This window comes from Agelaius phoeniceus, chromosome 26, assembly GCF_051311805.1.
Source record: "Agelaius phoeniceus isolate bAgePho1 chromosome 26, bAgePho1.hap1, whole genome shotgun sequence".
Classification (NCBI taxonomy): domain Eukaryota; kingdom Metazoa; phylum Chordata; class Aves; order Passeriformes; family Icteridae; genus Agelaius; species Agelaius phoeniceus.
In genome coordinates, this window is record NC_135290.1 from 4,179,655 (window position 1) to 4,199,790 (window position 20,136).

At 50.6% G+C, this 20,136-nt stretch overlaps 1 protein-coding gene across 1 annotated transcript in view; it reads left to right on the top strand.

The window, feature by feature from the left end:
- The window catches only part of WNT3 (Wnt family member 3), a 34,069-nt gene extending 13,933 nt beyond the window's left edge, over positions 1 to 20,136 (top strand). The window contains exons 2-4 of the mRNA XM_054649743.2: positions 6,844 to 7,085; positions 18,308 to 18,573; positions 19,399 to 20,136. Coding sequence (XP_054505718.1) covers positions 6,844 to 7,085; positions 18,308 to 18,573; positions 19,399 to 19,878 — 988 coding nt within the window. The 3' untranslated portion in view covers positions 19,879 to 20,136. The remainder of the gene's footprint in view (positions 1 to 6,843; positions 7,086 to 18,307; positions 18,574 to 19,398) is intronic.

Sequence of the window (20,136 nt, forward strand, 5' to 3'; positions counted from 1 at the left end):
ATTTTGGTTCATCTTGGGTGCAGCCCTGGCTGGGCTCTTGTGCTGCCCAAGGTGGATCCATTGAGGCCTCCTGATAAATCCCTGCTCTATTCTTTAGCTCTGTCCAGTCTCTGTTCTAGGCCAGGCTTAACAAAGCATCAGTCAGGGCTAGAGCAAAACCCACAGGCTGGGAGAATTCAGGCTGTTTAGCCTGGTGAAGAGAAGGTTGCATGGAGACATAACAAGTCTTTTCCTAGAAAAGCACAAAATGAAGAGAAAGCAATTCTTATCTCTACGTGCTACTCCTTTTATTTTTACACATGTAAAATGTGTTAAGAAAATTATTTTCCTAAAATAATTTAGTTAATTGAACAGCAGTAAAAGTTCTTTTATTTCCTTAACCAATTAAATCAAGGTTATATCCTATCTCAAACAATCACAAATTTTTCTTTAATATATAATATGATGTAATATGACGTGATATTAGGTGATATATGATATGACATGATATGATATTATATGATATAATATTATATTATATTATATATCTCTTTAATATAATTATAATATATCTCTTTAATATAATTATAATACAATATCTCTAACATAATTACTATAAATATAAATATAAATATAAATATAAATATAAATATAAATATAACATAATATAGCTTTAATTTAAAAATTATTCAACTTTTTAGATCAATAAAATCAAATACCAATCATTCCCTACATCAAAACCTCCCTAAATACAAAAGGGAACCTCTGTTGTTCCTCCACCACGAGGGAGCCTGAGATCCCTGTGTGCCTTGCAGTTATTACCACAATTATTATTTGAAATTTGAGTTGCCTGGACTCATGGTGTGCACAGCTCCTGTGCTCTGGCCATGCCCTGCAGAGCTCAGGTGTTTTACCAAAGGCTGCTGGAGGACTTTAGCTTTAGTCAGAGAATATTGATATATTCAGGAACGTTGATAATACTGATCCCCCCTGCACAACAGCTCCTGTGCCATCCTCCTCTGCTAGCACAACACCCTCTGAGTGGGCTCTCCCTCCTCTTGGGCACAGGGGACAGGGAAAATCCCCCTTGCAAAGCCAGGCAGGGCAGTGTGACCCCTGAGGGTGAGCAGTTCCCTTTTCCTGGCTCCAGCAGCTCTGTTCAGACAGGCACAGGTTGGATTTGGGGACGCTCAGTGTAAGAGAATCTGCAACAAGTGTTGGGCATTGGTTTTTTGCTTTGAGATTTGTGCCTTTGCACTCCCCTGGTCTGAATTCCCACTCAGCAGCCATTGTCCTGCCCTCTCCTGCTGGACACAAAGTCTTAATCTTCCCCTTCTTCCCACTGTAACTAAACAATCTCTCAGAAGTCTTTCCAATAGACTGATCAAACTGTCAGCATAAGCCACTGCCTCAGCTCGCTGCTGTTGCTCCTTTGTCCCCTGCCCGTGTTTAACATCCCATTTACAACAGGGAGGAGGCTTAAACCACCCCAGCCCTGCAGCAGAGCCTGGCTGAGAGCTTAAACCACCCCAGCCCTGCAGCAGAGCCTGGCTGAGAGCTTAAACCACCCCAGCTCCTATAGCAGAGCCTGGCTGAGAGCTTAAACCACCCCAGCTCCTATAGCAGAGCCTGGCTGAGAGCTTAAACCACCCCAGCTCCTATAGCAGAGCCTGGCTGAAACAGCTTAAACCACCCCAGCTCCTATAGCAGAGCCTGGCTGAGAGCTTAAACCACCCCAGATCCTCCAGCAGAGCCTGGCTGAGAGCTTAAACCACCCCAGCCCTGCAGCAGAGCCTGGGTGGGACAGCACAGCCCCAGCCACAGCTCCACAGAGCAAACAGAAGGACAGAACCACCCTGGACACATCTGGGAGGGAAGCTGTAGGCAAATCCAGAGCTGAGGAATCCAATTCCATCAGCACCACCGTGTCCTCCTGCCCTGGATGTCTCTGCTGAGGGTGAGGGGGTGGCTGCTCTCCCCTGGAGGTGCCACTGGGGCTCAGCCTGCAGCAGCTCCAGGGATGTGGCATGCCCTGCCTGCTCCCTGAGGTAACATTTGTGCCCAGCTGTGGCTCACACCCCCAGACACCTCACCAGGCTCCTCTGCCAGCACCTCCTGGGCTTTGCTCAGTGCCAGGGGGTCACGATGGCTTTTTCTGGCTGGCAGCTCAACTTAGAGCTGGTCACTCCTCCCTCAGCTCATCCTGCCCGGTGCTGGGGGAGAAGAGAGGTCCCTGCTCCCCCCAGACCACCAGGAGAGCATTCCTGATCCTCTGGCATCCCCCATTCCTCTTGTCCTTTCAACAGGAGTTTCTGACTCCCCATGTCCCAAACACAATTCCAGTTCCAAGAGTTGGGCTCTGCAGCTCAGGTGTCCTCTGAGGGTTGGTTTGACATCTCTTCAGCCAAACTCAGATGGTTTCCACCCAAAGGGCTTTGATGCAGCAAGGTCAGGATAACAATTCCCCCTCTCAGAAGGGCTCAGACCTGCAGCTCCATCTCTGCTCTCTTTGAGGACACTCAGTGTAAGAGAATCTGCACCAAGTGTCTTGTGTTGAAATCCAGGTGTGTGCTGAGGAAGGCAGGAGCCTCCCTTGAAATGGAAAATGTAAACTCCTCTCTCTGAATTGTTATAATTTTGAAATTAAGGGGCTCTCAGGTAAAAGTATGGGAGTAGGAATAACAGTTCTGTATTAGGAAAATTTGAAATAAAAATGCAATTGTCCAAAAAAAGAAAAAAAATAAAGGACACTGACAGAGTGAGACCATGTCCTGTCCCCTGTGTGTCAGGGGGTGGCACAGCCCCATCCCATGGGGGCTCAGCCCTCCTGCAGTGCCAGCTGTGGCTCTGCTGGAGCAGGGATCCTGCACAAGGGGGGAGTTTTCCTCTGCAGCTCCAGGGCTGCTGCAGATGGGCCTGGGCTCCCTCTGGCAATGCAGGGCAGCAGAAGCTGCTCCTCTGGCAATGCACTGGGCAAAGGCTGCTGGGGTGTGCCAGGCTCAGATTGTACCCAGGTAGGAATGCTTGAAATCTCAGATTGTATCCAGGTGGGAATGCTTGGCTCCTCCCCTGGGCACAGCATCTCCCCATGGGATGCTGGAATTGGATCAGCCCTGCAGGGACACTCAGTGGCCATGGACAGAAGATAATTAATAATTAATGGTCCATGAACAGAAGAGATCTCCTGGAGGGAGGATTGGCTGTGGAAGAGATAAAGAAAACTGAGAGTTAAACATTCAAATGCCACATCCCATTCCTGCCCTCCCCCTGGCTGGGCCATCACCCTCTAATGCTCAGGCAGCTGAATCTCCTTTTTTAAAATGAATTTTTAGTCTGTTTTGGTGACCCCCAAGGATTGCAGAGCTGGGTGGGGAGTCTGTGGTGACACAAGTGCCCCCCCTCTGTAAAATCTCCAACCTCCAGACACACTCAGAGGGGAATTCCTGAGTGAAAAGCTGCTATCCAGTCCCTCTCCTCACTGGAATTCTGTCAGGTTTGGTCTGTTCTCCACATTCAGTCAAGACCTGACATTTCCCCTCTCAGGTGTGAACACCCATTGCATGTTTTGACTTGCAAAACTTTCCCTGCTGCTGCTGTTGATCTTCAGACAATCCCAAGAAATTGTGTGTTCCCCTGCCCACAAAGGGCTGCAGTCAGCCCAGCACCAGAATTAAAATAGGTGAACATTACAGCAGGTGTGGTGTTGGGTTTGCTGGGGTCCCCAGGACGAGGTGAGATTTCTCTCTCAGCAATGTCTGTCCTGTTCCATGGCATTTCCAAGTTACCATTTCTTATTCCAGGTTTGCACACAGATGCACACTGGGTGAGCCCTCTCCCAGGCTTGGAGAATTCCCTACAAATCCATTTCCCACACCCCTGGGGATGGTTGGGGCAGGGTTGGGGTGATTAGCAGCACCAGGACAGGGCATGGAGGGGTTCCCCAGCCCTGACACTGTCCCCTGTTGATGTAGGGTGACCCTAATGTAGGGAATAATGTGCTCTGACTCCATGATTTAGAAGGTTGAACAACCTTCATAATTTATTGCTTTATTAAGCATACTATATTACATATATAGTATATCTAATATACATTAAGTATATAATATATAAGTATATAATACATATAAATATTATAGTATAAGTATATAATATATAAGTATATAATACATATATATATTAAGTATACTATATTACAGTAATACTATACTAAATCACATGCTAAAGAGATACTATACTAAGAATACTAAAGAAAAACCCATGACTGTCTGAGACAGTCAGGACACAGATTTTTTGACTCAGTTAACCAAGGAATCAAAACAACTTTCACTGGTGTCCAATTAACAAATCACTTTGGGTAAACAATCTCCATAACACATTCCACATGTGCCAAAACAGGAGCAGTGAATAGAAATAAGAATTGCTTTCTCTTCTTCTGTGAGCTTCTCTGTAAGAGCTGAAATGAGAGATGCAGGACTCCAGGCAGCTCTCCAAAATGCAGTTTATTCCATCCAAAATGCAGTTTATTGTATCCAAAATGCAGTTTATCCCATCCAAGAGGTTACAGCAGCCCAGGGTCGCGGGTGACAGAGCTGTGCCCACAGCTGTCAGCTCCAGCTGCAGGCAGGCCTGGAGACCCTTTGGTTTTGGTCACACTGCATTCTATACTTTTCTTTTGGTCACAATGCATTATTTACTTTTGGTCACAATGCATTATTTACTTTTCTTTTGGTCACAATGCATTCTATACTTTCCTTTGCTGAGCATCTTCATACAGTAGAACCAATCTATACCTTAACTATTATCTATAGTCCATCATAACTACTGTAATTCCCATATTCATGGTACTGTTCTCCAATCACTCAAAGTCAGTACATCACAGTTTAAGCCAGAAGTTGTTTTTCAGTTTTCTTGCAGTGGAAGATTCTGAGACCTATTTTCTACTTGCTTGTTTGCCTGTGCTCTCTTTCTGCTTGGTAAAAACATCTTCTTGTTTGAGGTGGGTTTATCCTTTGCTCTAAGCCATAAAACCCCTTCTAACTAACACACTGTTAGGAAAATTAATCTACAAACACCAGAGGTTTCTATCCAAAAAGGAGAGAGAGGAGTCCTTTGACTTTATTCCAATAAAGGGAGAGACCATGGGGCATTGCCCTGGCATCTCTCAAATTTTTGGAGGACGAAGCCTCCTTTTTATCCTAATTTCCCACATTCCCCTCTCTCTTTCCCCATTGACTGAGGTACTTGAGAGGTAAAATTTCCTGATATGCCTGATACCAATGATTTCCCTCTATTCTGTAACCCTCCCTTTTAATTTTTAATTTTTAATTCTTATGGAATCTAGGTGTTTTTCTTCCCTATTGTTTCCTTCATCTTTCAATGTCTAATTTCATTTATCACCAAACTAAAGTTTATTTGTAAAAGCAAATATCTTTTTCCATTCATCAATCAGTGGAATCCTTCCATTGTTTCTTTTATCTCCCAGTGCTAGTTTTATCTACCAACAGCCCCACAGCTTGTTAGTAAAGACAAATCCACTATTCCTCTGAATACCCTTTGCCTCCTTGGTTAAGGCTCTGTCACAGACATCTTTTATGAAAAATCCTTTCCTTAGGATGCTTTCTCCTGAGAAGCTGAGAGGCCTCAGGAACAAAATGTAACCAATGGTTATCTGCTGCTGTGGAATGCAACAGGTGCATCTGGGATTGGGCTCATGTGGTTGTTTCTAATTAATGGCCAATCACAGTCAGCTGGCTCAGACTCTGTCGGAGACACAAGCTTTTGTTATCATTCATTCTTTTTCTATTCTTAGCCAGCCTTCTGATGAAATCCTTTCTTCTATTCTTTTAGTATAGTTTTAATAGAATCTATATCATAAAATAATAAATCAGCCTTCTGAAACATGGAGTCAGATCCTCATCTCTTCCCTCATCCTCAGACCCCTGTGAACACGGTCACAGGGCTCAGCAATTCTTTTCTTCTATATCAAAACTTGCTTTCATTTCTATTCCTTCTTCAGATTCTACATTCAAAAATCTTTCTGCCAAGCATCTGTGAGACTTTTCTTGTCAAACTTTCATCCTTCCCAACACTTCTCACTGCTTTCCACTAAGAGAAACCCTTAGGACCTTGTGCCTGCTGCTCTCAGTGACAAGAGCTGTCCCTGTGTGGGAGCGTTGGGGGGTAGGACAGCGAGGATGGACAGAGATGAGAGATCTCTGCAGCCAGGTCAGGAACTTGGGGTTTATTGCAAAGGGCCTGGGTGCAGGGCCCTGCTGGGAGCTGCCAGCCACAGCTCAGAGCAGGGCTGAGAGAAGAGAGGGGGAGAGAGGATGAGAGGGTAAGAGAGTAAAAGCGCAAGACAGTGAGTTTCCCATTAAAACACCATAAATCTTCTTCTGTGTTGAATATTCTAATTCTCACTAACCAATCTAGTACAACACACAAATCCTATAGCATTTCCATACAGCCTATAAGAATCACTACATTACCATACTGTGTTACATTTTAAACCCTAAAAACTCCTCTTTGGGCCCCTTCTGCCAAGCTGGCAGGGTCTGCTCTGACCCCTGGGCCTGTCTGCAAGCAGAGGCTGTTGTTCCATCAAAAGGGGATCACCTTCAGCTGGCCACACCATTGTTTTCCAGTTGTTCAGTAACTGAGGGATCTCAAAGCTTGCTTTCATTGCAATCTCACTTATAGTTTCCATATTCTCAAAATCTTTTGCCAGACAATCATATTTATCAGGCTTTCCTGTTTCATCTTCCTCAACACCCAACACCTCTCACTGCTTTCCCCTAAGAGAAACCCTTAGGACCTGGTGCCTGCTGCTCTCAGTGACGAGAGCTGCTGTCCCTGTCCCTGCAGGTCCCTGGCCCTGGGCCAGCAGTACAGCTCCCTGGGCTCCCAGCCCATCCTCTGTGGCTCCATCCCCGGCCTGGTGCCCAAGCAGCTCCGCTTCTGCCGCAACTACATCGAGATCATGCCCAGCGTGGCCGAGGGGGTGAAGTTGGGCATCCAGGAGTGCCAGCACCAGTTCCGGGGCCGCCGCTGGAACTGCACCACCATCGACGACAGCCTGGCCATCTTCGGGCCTGTCCTGGACAAAGGTAACCCTGGGGGGGCAGCTGGGCTGGGGGCAGAGCTGGCACAGCTGCCCTGGGCTTTGGGGTGCACCACAATTGTGCATTGAGCTCCCCTGGGCTTTGGGATACACCAGGGTTGTGCATTGAGATCCCCTGGGCTTTGGGGTGCACCACAATTGTGCATTGAGCTCTCCTGGGCTTTGGGATACACCAGGATTGTGCATTGAGCTCTCCTGGGCTTTGGGGTGCACCAGGATTGTGCATTGAGCTCCCCTGGCCTTTGGGATGCACCAGGATTGTGCACTGAGCTCCCCACAGCTCCTCTGGGCTTTGGGGTGCACCAGGATTGTGCATTGAGATCCCCTGGGCTTTGGGGTGCACCAGGATTGTGGATTGAGCTCCCCTGGGCTTTGGGATACACCAGGATTGTGCATTGAGCTCCCCACAGCTCCCCTGGGCTTTGGGATACACCAGGATTGTGCACTGAGCTCCTCTGGGCTTTGGGGTGCACCAGGATTGTGCATTGAGCTCCCCACAGCTCCCCTGGGCTTTGGGATGCTCCAGGATTGTGCATTGAGCTCCCCTGGCCTTTGGGATACACCAGGATTGTGCATTGAGCTCCCCTGGGCTTTGGGATACACCAGGATTGTGCATTGAGCTCCCCTGGGCTTTGGGATACACCAGGATTGTGGATTGAGCTTTCCTGGGCTTTGGGGTGCACCAGGATTGTGCATTGAGATCCCCTGGGCTTTGGGGTGCACCAGGATTGTCCTGCTGGACAGGGAGAGGGTCTGATGTGTCCTTGCAGTTGGGTAATAATTAGTATTAACTCTATGATTGCAGAAGGTTGATTAATTGTTTTATTTTACTGTATTGTTAAGAACCTTGTAACTCTTACAGACAGTCTGATACAGCTTTGACTTAATTGGTCAATCTCTTCAAACACCATTAAGTGTCCAATTAAGAAACTATCCTTTGGTAAACAATTTTCATAACAATTTTCACATTCTACATGTGCACAACAAAGGTGTGGCAAGTGGAGATAAGAACTGGTTTTTATTCTTTTCTCTGTGAGCTTTCTCACAGCTTCCCAGGAAAACCCTGGGACAGAGCTGTGTCCCTCTGTTCATTACCACACTGATGTGTCAGTTTTCAACCCTGATTTCTCCAGTTTCTTTCTCTTCCAAGTTTTTGCTGTGTTCCCATCACAAGGAGGGAAAGGTTCCCATCCCAGGAGCTCAGAAGGATCAGGGAGGATAAAAAGGAAGGGAAGGTTTAGCCCCAAGCACTCTCACATGTTCTGGGGTCAGGGGCTCCACTCCCTGTCCATTTCAAACTGGGTCCAGCAGACCTGTGGGAAAGGAGAGGGGCTGTGGTTGAGCTCTTTGGAATCAAGGCAGAGCCTCTGAAGCACAAACTGCCCACCCCAGTGATCCCTGGGCTCAGGTTTCCCCTCCATGGTTGAAATCCATGGTCCTGATCAGCCTTAGTTCAATAATTTTTTTTTTCAATGGGATTTCAATGAATATTTTCCCAAATGAGCCCAAAAAGCAGGAAACAAGGAGAGGTTATAAATTCATTTTCCCTCTCCTCTCTCCAAACTCCTCTTCCTCCCCTGCTCCTGAAATTCCACCTTTCTAAGCTGGCATGGATCAGGCACACTGGAGCATTGATGAGGCACCAGAAAATTGGGATTCCCAGTGACATCCTGGGGCATTGATGAGGCACCAGAAAATTGGGATTCCCAATAAATCATGGGGCATTGATGAGGCACCAGAAAATTGGGGTTCCCAATAAATCATGGGGCATTGATGAGGCACCAGAAATTTGGGGTTCTCAGTGAGATCATGGGGCATTGATGAGGCATCATAAAATTGGGATTCCAAGTGACATCATGGCCATTCCCAGTGAGATCATAGGGCATTGATAAGGTATCAGAAAATTGGGATTCCCAGTCAGATCATGGCCATTCCCAGTAAGATCATGGGGCATTGATAAGGCACCATAAAATTGGGGTTCCCAATGAGATCATGGGGCACTGATGAGGCACCATAAATTTGGCATTCCCAGTGAGATCATGGGGCACTGATGAGGCACCATAAATTTGGCATTCCCAATGACATCATGGGCCATTCCCAGTGAGATCATGGAGCATTACACTGGAAAAAGTGAGAAAGGGCCCCAAAACAGCCTGGGAGGAGAGGCTGGAGGGACAAATCATAGAACCCCAAAATTTCCTGAGTTTGAAGGGACCATCCTGTGCAGCTCCTGCCCTGCCCAGACCCCCCAACAATCCCAGCCTGGGCATCCCTGGCAGTGCTGTCCAAACCCTCCTGCAGCTCTGGAATTCCCTGGGCAGTGCAGGCACCTCTGGGAGGGCAGAACTTCTCCCTGATGTCCATCCTGACCCTCCCCAGCACAGCTCCATGATGATCTCAGATGTCCCAGAGCCCAGATGAAAAAGGCATTCCCACAAAACGGAGCCAAGAGGTGAATTAAAAGCTCCCAGTGGATAAAAATCTCCATTTTCTCCCATGGATTCTGTTCATTCTATGCCACATTCAGCACAAGGGACATCCACAGGTGATATCTTGGTTTCACAGCTTTGTAAACAAAACCAAAACCATTTCCCCCTTCTCTTCCTGGGTGTTGACACCTTTGGGTCCCTGCAGCCCAAAATCTCTTTAGTGCACAGAAATTATTGTTTGCAGTGGTGCTTTGGAAGTGGGAATTTTATGGTACAGACTTCAAGGAACTGGAGAAATGGAGGTGAGAGCAGGACTTTGAACTCCTTCCCATCATTCCCCTGCAGAATTCAGGAGTTCTGGTGAATCTTTCCTTCAAAGCCCCAAAATTCTGCAAAGAAACAGTTCATTAAATCCTTTTTTTTTTTCAAGTTTCAGCCTCCCAGTAAGGGTAGGTATCATTTCAGATCCCAGAAATGTCAGCTGAGAATTTCAGTGAAAATCATTCCTTTGTGTTAATGTGGGATTCTTTGCAGGAGCCAGGATTGTCAAACCTTATTAGAGCACTAATAGGCACCATGAGATTCATTTCCCCTCTGTTGTGCCAGGGGGTATTTTGGGGTAACTGTTGTATTTACTACCAAATAACTTGTCAGCAGGGCTCAACACTCTCTCTTTTTTGCTGCCTAATTAAAGCCTGTCCTAAATTTCAGCACTTAAAAAATCAGAAAGTTTTAATTTTCTTGAAAGAACGGTCACTAAAAAACTGTCATAAAAATTCTAAACAAGTTATGAAAGAGCTGCTCGAGCATTGAGACACTGAAATTCTCTCAGCACCATTTCTGTCAGCAGGAAAGCACTTAAAGATCAGATTTGAGCCATCCTCCCTGTAATGAGCAAAGTGAACTTTGAATTTATGGAGAATATTTTAAGATTCTTTGCGGCTGCAGGGACTCGAGCAAAGCCTCAAGTGTGGACTTGCCTCAGCATCTCCACACACCCCGAGCTGACAAGGTAAAATATCACCCAGAGCTCTGAAAATCTTCTGACAGATGGAGAAAAATGAGTGAGCACGTTGGAAATATCCTTATTTTCCCACTCCAGACAGCCCTGCCAGGCTCCCAGGGTGGATTTATGCTGGTGTCTCGCTCACCTGTAAGTGGAGCAGTTAAAAATAAACAGCATCATCTGCAAAGGAGGACACGTCAAAGCCCAGCCCATCTGATGCTGGGGATTATTCACATTTGTTTGAACTGTGCTCGTGTCTTTCCTCTGCTGCCTTCAAAATTAATGAGCAGGTTGAGGCTGGGATTGGTGTCACTGTGTGGCTCTGAGGAACACAGGGAGCCTTTGAGATTCCCAGAGCACAGCAGAGAAAACGGAACCTTTGGAGGTTTTGAGGGAGGAGAGAAGGGGATGTGGTTGGGCTCAAAGGTTGGTGGCAGAGCTGAGAGGGGCTGGCAGCTGTGAGAGGGCGGGAGCAGCTCTGGGGACGCTCCTGGGCCTTCAGAGGAGCAGCCTGAGCTGGAAGGGACCTTTGAAAGAGCAGCTGGTGCCACTCAGCTTCTCCCTTGGATGGAACAGGAGTCACAGACGGGGCTGGGTTGTGTGGGGTCCCAGGATGAGGGAAGAGATGAGGATCTGACTCCATGTTTCAGAAGGCTGATTTATTATTTTATGATATATATTATATTAAAACTACACTAAAAGAATAGAAAAAAGGGTTTCATCAGAAGGCTGGCTAAGAATAGAAAAGGAGGGAATGATAACAAAGGTTTGTGACTGACTGAGACAGTCCAGACAGCTGGGCTGTGATTGGCCATTAATTAGAAACAACCACATGAGCCCAATCCCAGCTCCACCTGTTGCATTCCACAGCAGCAGATAACCATTGGTTACATTTTGTTCCTGAGGCCTCTCAGCTTCTCAGGAGGAAAAATCCTAAAGAAAGAATTTTTTTATGAAAAATACCACAGCTACAGGGTTGGGTTGGACAAAGCCCACCCAGTGCCACCCCTGCCATGGCAGGGACACCTTCCACTGTCCCTGGGGGCTCCAAACCCTGTCCAGCCTGGCCTTGGGCACTGCCAGGGATCCAGGGGCAGCCCCAGCTGCTCTGGGAAATCCATTCCAGGGATGGATTCCACAATTCCCAATTCCCAATATCCCATCCAGCCCTGCCCTCTGGCACTGGGAGCCATTCCCTGGGTCCTGTCCCTCCATCCCCAGTCCCTCTCCAGCTCTCCTGGAGCCCCTTTAGGTGATCCTCAACCCAAGAGTTTTGGGCCCATAATCTGGATAATAATCAATAATTATGGATTATATTATATTATATTATATTATATTATATTATATTATATTATATTATATTATATTATATTATATTATATTATATTATATTATATTATATTATATTATATTATATTATATTATATTATATTATATTATATTATATTATATTATATTATATTATTCTGGATCCTTTGGCCACCACTGCCACATTCCCTTTTCCTGACCTCCAGCACACCCAAACCAATCCAAAACCCAAACCCAAACCTGGACAGTCCCTGTCCCAGCTCACACTCTGCATTTGGCCAACACAGGGTTGTGGTTTCACCTCACAAACACCTGGGGGAAATCCCCTGTCAGCTCCAGCTTGGATCATCTCCTGCTCCCTCAGGTGGATTGAGGCTATTTTGGAAAAGCTTCAAAGGTGCAGCTCTCACTACAGCAGCATCAAAAATCATTTCTAGTAGAGCCTGAAAAGAAACTGAGGATAATTTCATTTTAAAGGAGCTGCAAACTTGTTCACCACGGTGACTTCCAGTGAAGGAGGGCTCAGTGAGCAGCCCCACGTGTCCAAATGTGTGTCCAAACCTTCCTGGCCTGCTCCTCCCTGGGGCATCCTCCAGGCTGTGAGCTGGGCTGCCCTCCCTGAATTCCCTGAATCCCCAAGGGATTCCTGCCTCCAGAGCCTCCCCTCCCATCCCTCCCAGTGTCACCCACGGCTCCAACCCCTCCTCCTGCAGGGCAAAGAACACCAAAAGCAGCTCAGGGAAACCCCAGGGGCTGAATCCATCTGGGAGCTGCTGAACAACACCTCTGGTGAGGCTCTGCCCTCACCCACCTGGATTTTTCCACATTTCCCACCCCACCACAAGGTTTTGGCTGCTGTAGCTGCCCAGACTTTGGTTTCCTGATGATTCTCCTGCAGGGAAGGACAGGCTGGCAGAGCTGGGGGTGCTCACCTGCAGAGGAGAAGCTCCAGGGAGAGCTCAGAGCCCCTGGCAGGCACTAAAGGGGCCCAGGAGAGCTGCAGAGGGACTGGGGACAAGGGATGGAGGGACAGGACACAGGGAATGGCTCCCAGTGCCAGAGGGCAGGGATGGATGGGATATTGGGAATTGGGAATTGTTCCCTGGCAGGGTGGGCAGGCCCTGGCACAGGGTGCCCAGAGCAGCTGGGGCTGCCCCTGGATCCCTGGCAGTGCCCAAGGCCAGGCTGGACATTGGGGTTTGGAGCAGCCTGGGGCAGGGGAAGGTGTCCCTGCCATGGCAGGGGTGGCACTGGGTGGGCTTCAAGGTCCCTCCCAGCCCAAACTGTTCTGTAGTTCTGTGATTCTACATTTTCTGTTTTCCATGTCTTATTTTCTAACCCAGGCCATTAAAAAAAAAAAAAAAAAACCAAACCCAAAAAAACCAACCCCAGAATGTGGGGTAAGGTCATGTTTTTACAAGCAGATTCCCCAGGATGATTTATACTGCAGGTGTGCAGTCTGGGATGAGGAGGGAAGAAAAACCTGCTTTGCCCTTCCCTCCTTTCCCTTTTCTTTGGAAAATGAGGTCAGCTCTCATCTAAAGCCAATGGCTCCTCCAGCCAAGCCCTGCCCAAACCAGGCCTGAGCCAGCAGCCACACTTTGCTCTGGGGGGCAGCAATCACCATTTTCTGGGTATGAAATCCAGGATTTTGGTTAAATCTGGCCAAAAAATCTGGTTAAAATCTGGTTAAGTAAGTGTGGCCTGAGAAGAGCAGGTTGAGGACATGAGAGAGGAGAAGCTCTGCAGACACCAAGGGCAGTGGAGGAAGAGGAAGGGGAAGGGGAAGGGGAAGAGGAAGAGGAAGAGGAAGAGGAAGAGGAAGAGGAAGAGGAAGAGGAAGAGGAAGAGGAAGAGGAAGAGGAAGAGGAAGAGGAAGAGGAAGAGGAGATGCTCCAGGCAGCAGATCTGAGATTCCTCTGCAGCCTGTGGTGCAGACCATAGAAAGATGATTAAGAAGGATGGAGGAAGGTGCAGAAGGATGGAGGAAGGTGCAGAAGGATGGAGGAAGGAGCAGAAGGATGGAGGAGGATGAAGAAGGATGGAGGAAGGTGCAGAAGGGTGGAAGAAGGTGCAGAAGGATGGAGGAAGGTGCAGAAGGATGGAGGAGGATGAAGAAGGATGGAGGAGGATGAAGAAGGATGGAGGAGGATGAAGAAGGATGAAGAAGGTGCAGAAGGATGGAGGAAGGTGCAGAAGGATGGAGGAAGGAGCAGAAGGATGGAGGAGGATGAAGAAGGATGGAGGAAGGAGCAGAAGGATGGAGGAGGATGAAGAAGGATGGAGGAGGATGAAGAAGGATGGAGGAAGGTGCAGAAGGATGGAGGAGGATGAAGAAGGATGCAGAAGGATGGAGGAAGGAGCAGAAGGACGGAGGAAGGTGCAGAAGGATGGAGGAAGGAGCAGAAGGATGGAGGAGGATGAAGAAGGATGCAGAAGGATGGAGGAAGGAGCAGAAGGATGGAGGAGGATGAAGAAGGATGCAGAAGGACGGAGGAAGGAGCAGAAGGATGGAGGAGGATGAAGAAGGTGCAGAAGGACGGAGGAAGGAGCAGAAGGACGTTCCTGCAGCCCATGCAGGACCCCAGGGATGGTGCTCCCCTCTACTCCTGTCCCCTCTGCCCCGGGAGATGCTCAGGGCCAGGGCAGGTGCAGGGGAGGCAGCTGGGCCCGGGCTGCCCTCGGGGGTCCCGGTGAGCTCGGCTAAGCCCCTGCCACGAGCTGTGAAAAGGCAAAAGACCCGCACCACGATAACCCAGGGCTTTTCTCAGCCATGACACCCGCAGTCATTTGCATCTAAACAGGGGTGTGTGGGATCAGGGGGCCGGCTCGATATAAACTCAGCAGCTTAAAGGGAGGGGGGAGGGAAAGCAGAGAAGGGAGAGAGAGAAAAATAAGCTTATAGCGATGAGAAAGAGCTAAGCTTCCTCCCCTACTGTGAGGCAGGGCGAGCGATACCATCGCAGCGCCGCAGTCGTTTCAAATCGCTGCCGCATTCACACGCCCTTTAGCCATTCTGGGGGGCTGGGGAGCGCCTTCAAAAGGGATTTCCCAGCCGGGCTGGCGGGATTGGAGGGTGACGGCAGGACAGGGGAACATTGCCCCGTTGCTACGAGGTGCTCCTGGGGAATGCCAGTGCTCTGTGCCGTGGGTACGCTGGCCGGCGGAAACATTCCGCATTATGCGGGTAATACAGTGTGACACCGAGGGAACAATGGCAAATTGAGTGTCCCAGCAGGTAACGGGGCTGGCTGGGAGACAGTCGCAGTGGTGCACTGTCAAGGCGGCTCTAATCCTCCCTCGCCAGCCCCTCCCCTGGTTCTGGGAACGCTGCTCCCGCATTTCGTCTCTGGGAAATTCTCCCGGCTCCTCGCCCAGAGCCGGGCGAGAGTTTCAGGGCGAGCGGTTTGGGGGTGGCAGCTCGGTCCCCCCCGCGCTGGCACCGAGCGGGGGACACGGGGACATGGGGACATGAGGGGCATGGGGGACACGGGGGATACAGGGGACATGGGGAGTACAGGGGACACGGGGGACATGGGGGTACAGGGGGTATGGGGGGTACGGGGGACACGGGGGACACAGGGGACACCGGGAGTATAGGGGGCACAGGGGACACGGGGGGTACATGGGGTATAGGGGACACGGGGGACATGGAGGGTACAGGGGGTATGGGGGACATGGGGGGTACACGGGGACATGGGGGGTACAGGGAGTATGGGGGACACGGGGGACACCGGGAGTATAGGGGGTACAGGGGACATGAGGGGCGCAGGGGACATGGAGGCCACGGGGGACACTGGGGACACAGGGGGAATGGGGACACGGGAACATGAGGGGTACAGGGGACAAGGGGGACACAGGGGACACCGTGGGCACAGGGGACACGAGGAGCATGGGGGACACGGTGGGCACAGGGGGAACGGGGATCATGGGGGACACGAGGGGCATAGGGGACAAGGGGGACACCGTGGGCACAGGGGACATGGGGGACACAGGGGTACGAGGGGTACGGGGTACACGTGAGACACCGGGGGTATGGGGGACACAGGGGACACGGGGGGTACAGGGGGTACAGGGGACATGGGGGGCACAGGGGACACGGAGGACACAGGGCAGCTGCAGGAGCCGTGTCCATCGCGGCTCTGCCCAGCGGGCGCTGCCAGCCCAGCCCAGCCCAGCCCGGCTTGGCCCAGCCCAGCCCAGCCCAGCCCAGCCCGGCTCTGTCCCAGCTCGGATCCAGCCCAGCCCAGCCCAGCCCGGCCCAGCCCAGCCCAGCCCGGCTCTGTCCCCGCTCGGTTCCAGCCCAGCCCAGCCCAGCCCAGCCCGGCTCTGTCCCCGCTCGGTTCCAGCCCAGCCCAGCCCAGCCCCGCAGTGCCCCTGCTGCCCGTGCCCATCCACAGCTCCCAGGGACAGCAGAGCCACATCGCTCCCGTGTCCTACCCCTGTCCCCAGGCTGTCCTGGGCTGGCTCCTCTGATCTGCTCTGCTCTGCTCTGGGCCACCCAAAGAGCCTTGGTCAGGCTGGAACACCTCACTGCCAGCAGGGACCTTCCAGTTGTGCTGGTGAGAGATCCCCCAGGAAAGCCTGGCTGGGATTCCAGGCTGGATCCCTGCTGGCACATCAAAGGAGGGAAGAGTTGGAGCAGAAAGGAGATGAAAGCCTCAGCAGGGTGGTGCCAGCACAGCCAGGACTGGGCAGCCCTGCTTGGATCTCCATTTGGGATTCCCACAGCTGGCAGCCACCCACAGCCACCTCCCCTGAGAGCCTGGCATCAGCCCAGCTTGGCAAAGGTGGCTTTGGGAGCCAGACCCAGCTCTGCAGAGAGGCTGGGCATGGGGGCCTGCTGTCCCCAGGCACGAGGGCAGGGATGCAGGGGACAGCTGAGAGATGGATCCTTCATGGCTCCTGCTCTGGAAGGAGGGCACTGGCTCCAAGGTGATTTTCTCAGCAGAAATTTCTGATTCATCCCACATTTGCTGATGACACCAGACCCACAAGCCAATCAGAGCCCTCCAGCCCAGGCTCCACAGCCCTGAACTCCAGCCTCCAGCCCCTCCTGCACCTTGGCACAAGGTTGGATTGACCCCAACACGTGCTCTGGATTTAGAGAAGTCTCTACATGAGAAGTCTCCATCTATAGATAGGCTGAAGCAGCCTGGTGTCACTGCCCAGGGAGCTGCACCTCTGCAGAGCTCCCAGGGGAAAGCTGGCTCTGAGATGCCAGCAGTGCTTGGGAGGGCCTGGGTCAGTGCAGCCACTGAGGCCAAGGTCAAACCTCTGCTCTCCCACAGTGTGTCCTGCATCATCCAAAGCCTTTCCCCAGGTCAACGAGTGCCTCCATCTCTAACCCAGGCATGGATCCCTTCGCTGGGTTCCCAGGGCAGGAATTGCTCCAATAACTCTCTCCTGAGGCCTCTCAAGCTGCTACTGATGCCTTGTTCACCCCTGAGCACCCATGGTGGATCAAATCCTGGACCCTGTATTTGGGAAATGCTGCAGGTGTGACCCCAGAGCTGGAGGCACACCCTGCCCCACCTCCTGGTGCCCAGGGGCCACGCTGGCACCTCCTGCTCCAGCAAACCTTCACTAACAAATTAACAAAATAACTCCTTTTCAAATTAACAAAATAAACCTTTTCAGTGAGGTTTAGGTGCTGCTGGGGGAGGGAGGCTGGGAAGGAGAGCACTGTTGAATTTGCAGGGTCCCCAGGACATAGGGGGAGAATGATGAATTTGACTTCATGTTCTTAGAAGGCTTATATTATATTATATTATATATATTATATTATATTATGCTATACTAAAACTATACTAAAGAATAGAGAAAGGATACAGACAGAAAGTTTAACAAGAATGATAATGAAAAACTTGTGGCTGCTTCTAGAGTCCCTGTGACCGTGTTCACAGGGGTCTGAGGATGAGGGAAGAGATGAGGATCTGACTCCATGTTTCAGAAGGCTGATTTATTATTTTTTTGATATATATTCTATTAAAACTACACTAAAAGAATAGAAGAAAGGATTTCATCAGAAGGCTGGCTAAGAATAGAAAAATAAGGAATGATAACAAAGGTTTGTGTGTCGGACAGAGAGTCTGAGCCAGCTGGGCTGTGATTGGCCATTAATTAGGAACAACCACATGAGCCCAATCCCAGATGCACCTGGTGCATTCCACAGCAGCAGATAACCATTGGGTACATTTTGTTCCTGAGGCCTCTCAGCTTCTCAGGAGGGAAAAATCCTAAAGAAAGGATTTTTCAAAAAATACCATAGCTACAAGTCCCGACACAGCTGATGGCGATCGGTCATTAGGTTAGAACAATTCACATGTTGGATAAACAATCTCCAAACCAGCAAAACACAGGAGAAGCCAAGGTTTTTCAGCTTCCTAGCAGAAAATCTTGGGCAAGGGGGATTTTTGCCAGAAATCTGCCAGTGGCAGACCAGCAGTGCTCTGTGTCTTGCAGCCACGCGCGAATCCGCCTTCGTGCACGCCATCGCCTCGGCCGGGGTGGCCTTCGCCGTCACCCGCTCCTGCGCCGAGGGCACCTCCACCATCTGTGGCTGTGACTCCCACCACAAGGGACCCCCGGGGGACGGCTGGAAGTGGGGTGGGTGCAGCGAGGATGCCGACTTCGGGGTGCTGGTGTCCCGGGAGTTCGCGGACGCGCGGGAGAACCGGCCGGACGCGCGCTCCGCCATGAACCGGCACAACAACGAGGCTGGCCGGACGGTGAGTGACCACTGGGACAGGCTGGGTGACCACTGGGACAGGCTGGGTGACCACTGGGACAGGCTGAGTGACCACTGGGGACAGGCTGAGTGGCCAGTCCTGCATGGACAGCCCAGTGCAGCTCCTCCTGATGCAGTGGGACCACAGGAATTTCCAGGCAGAGATTTTCTAGGATATCCTCCAGACCCTTCCCCATCCTTGTGGCCTCCTTTGGATGCTCTCCAGTGCCTTAATGCCTTTTTAATGTTGTGGGGCCCAAAACTGCCCCCAAAACTCAAGGTGAGGCTTCCCAGACCAAGCTTAGAGCAGACATTTAAGCCCAGGTGGCACAGGTGGGTGATGGAGAGCAAACCCTGTGACTGTGTTCACAGGGGTCTGAGGATGAGGGAAGAGACGAGGATCTGACTCCACATTTCAGAAGGCTGATTTATTATTTTATGATATAGATTATATTAAAACTATACTAAAAGAATAGAAGAAAGGATTTCATCAGAAGGCTGGCTAAGAATAGAAAAAGAAAGAATGATAACAAAGGTTTGTGGCTCAGAGAGAGAGTCTGAGCCAGCTGACTGTGATTGGCCATTAATTAGAAACAACCACATGAGCCCAATCCCAGATGCACCTGTTGCATTCCACAGCAGCAGATAACCATTGGTTACATTTTGTTCCTGAGGCCTCTCAGCTTCTCAGGAGGAAAAATCCTAAGGAAAGGATTTTTTATGAAAAATCCTGAGGAAAGGGTTTTTCATAAAAGATGTCCGTGACAAAACCCCGTGTTCCATCCTGTGGGTGTTTCTGCTGCTGACTCTGCTCTGCCCCACACAGACCATCCTGGACCACATGCACCTCAAGTGCAAGTGCCACGGGCTCTCGGGGAGCTGCGAGGTCAAGACCTGCTGGTGGGCCCAGCCCGATTTCCGAGCCATCGGGGACTACCTGAAGGACAAATACGACAGCGCCTCGGAGATGGTGGTGGAGAAGCACCGCGAGTCGCGGGGCTGGGTGGAAACCCTCAGGGCCAAGTACGCGCTGTTCAAGCCACCAACAGAGCGGGACCTGGTCTACTACGAGAACTCCCCCAATTTCTGTGAGCCCAACCCCGAGACGGGCTCCTTTGGGACGAGGGACAGGACGTGCAACGTCACCTCGCACGGCATCGACGGCTGCGACCTGCTGTGCTGCGGGCGCGGCCACAACACGCGGACTGAGAAGCGCAAGGAGAAATGTCACTGCATCTTCCACTGGTGCTGCTACGTCAGCTGCCAGGAGTGCACGCGGGTCTACGACGTCCACACCTGCAAGTAAAGCACAGCTGGGGCTCCACTGGTGGAGGTGGCTCCAGAGCAGGGCCCAGGGGTCCCTCAGACCCACACATGGCCTCACCCTGCTGGAGGATGGCACAAAACTCCTGGTGGCCCCAGCCAGGGCACTGAGAAGGCTCTGGGCACCTCACCCGGGTGAGGTGGGACTGCTGGTGCCTCGGGCAGGACAGGCTGCCTGGGGAGGGCAGGGATGGGACAGGGAGAGCAGGGACAGGACAGGGAGAGCAGGGACAGGACAAGG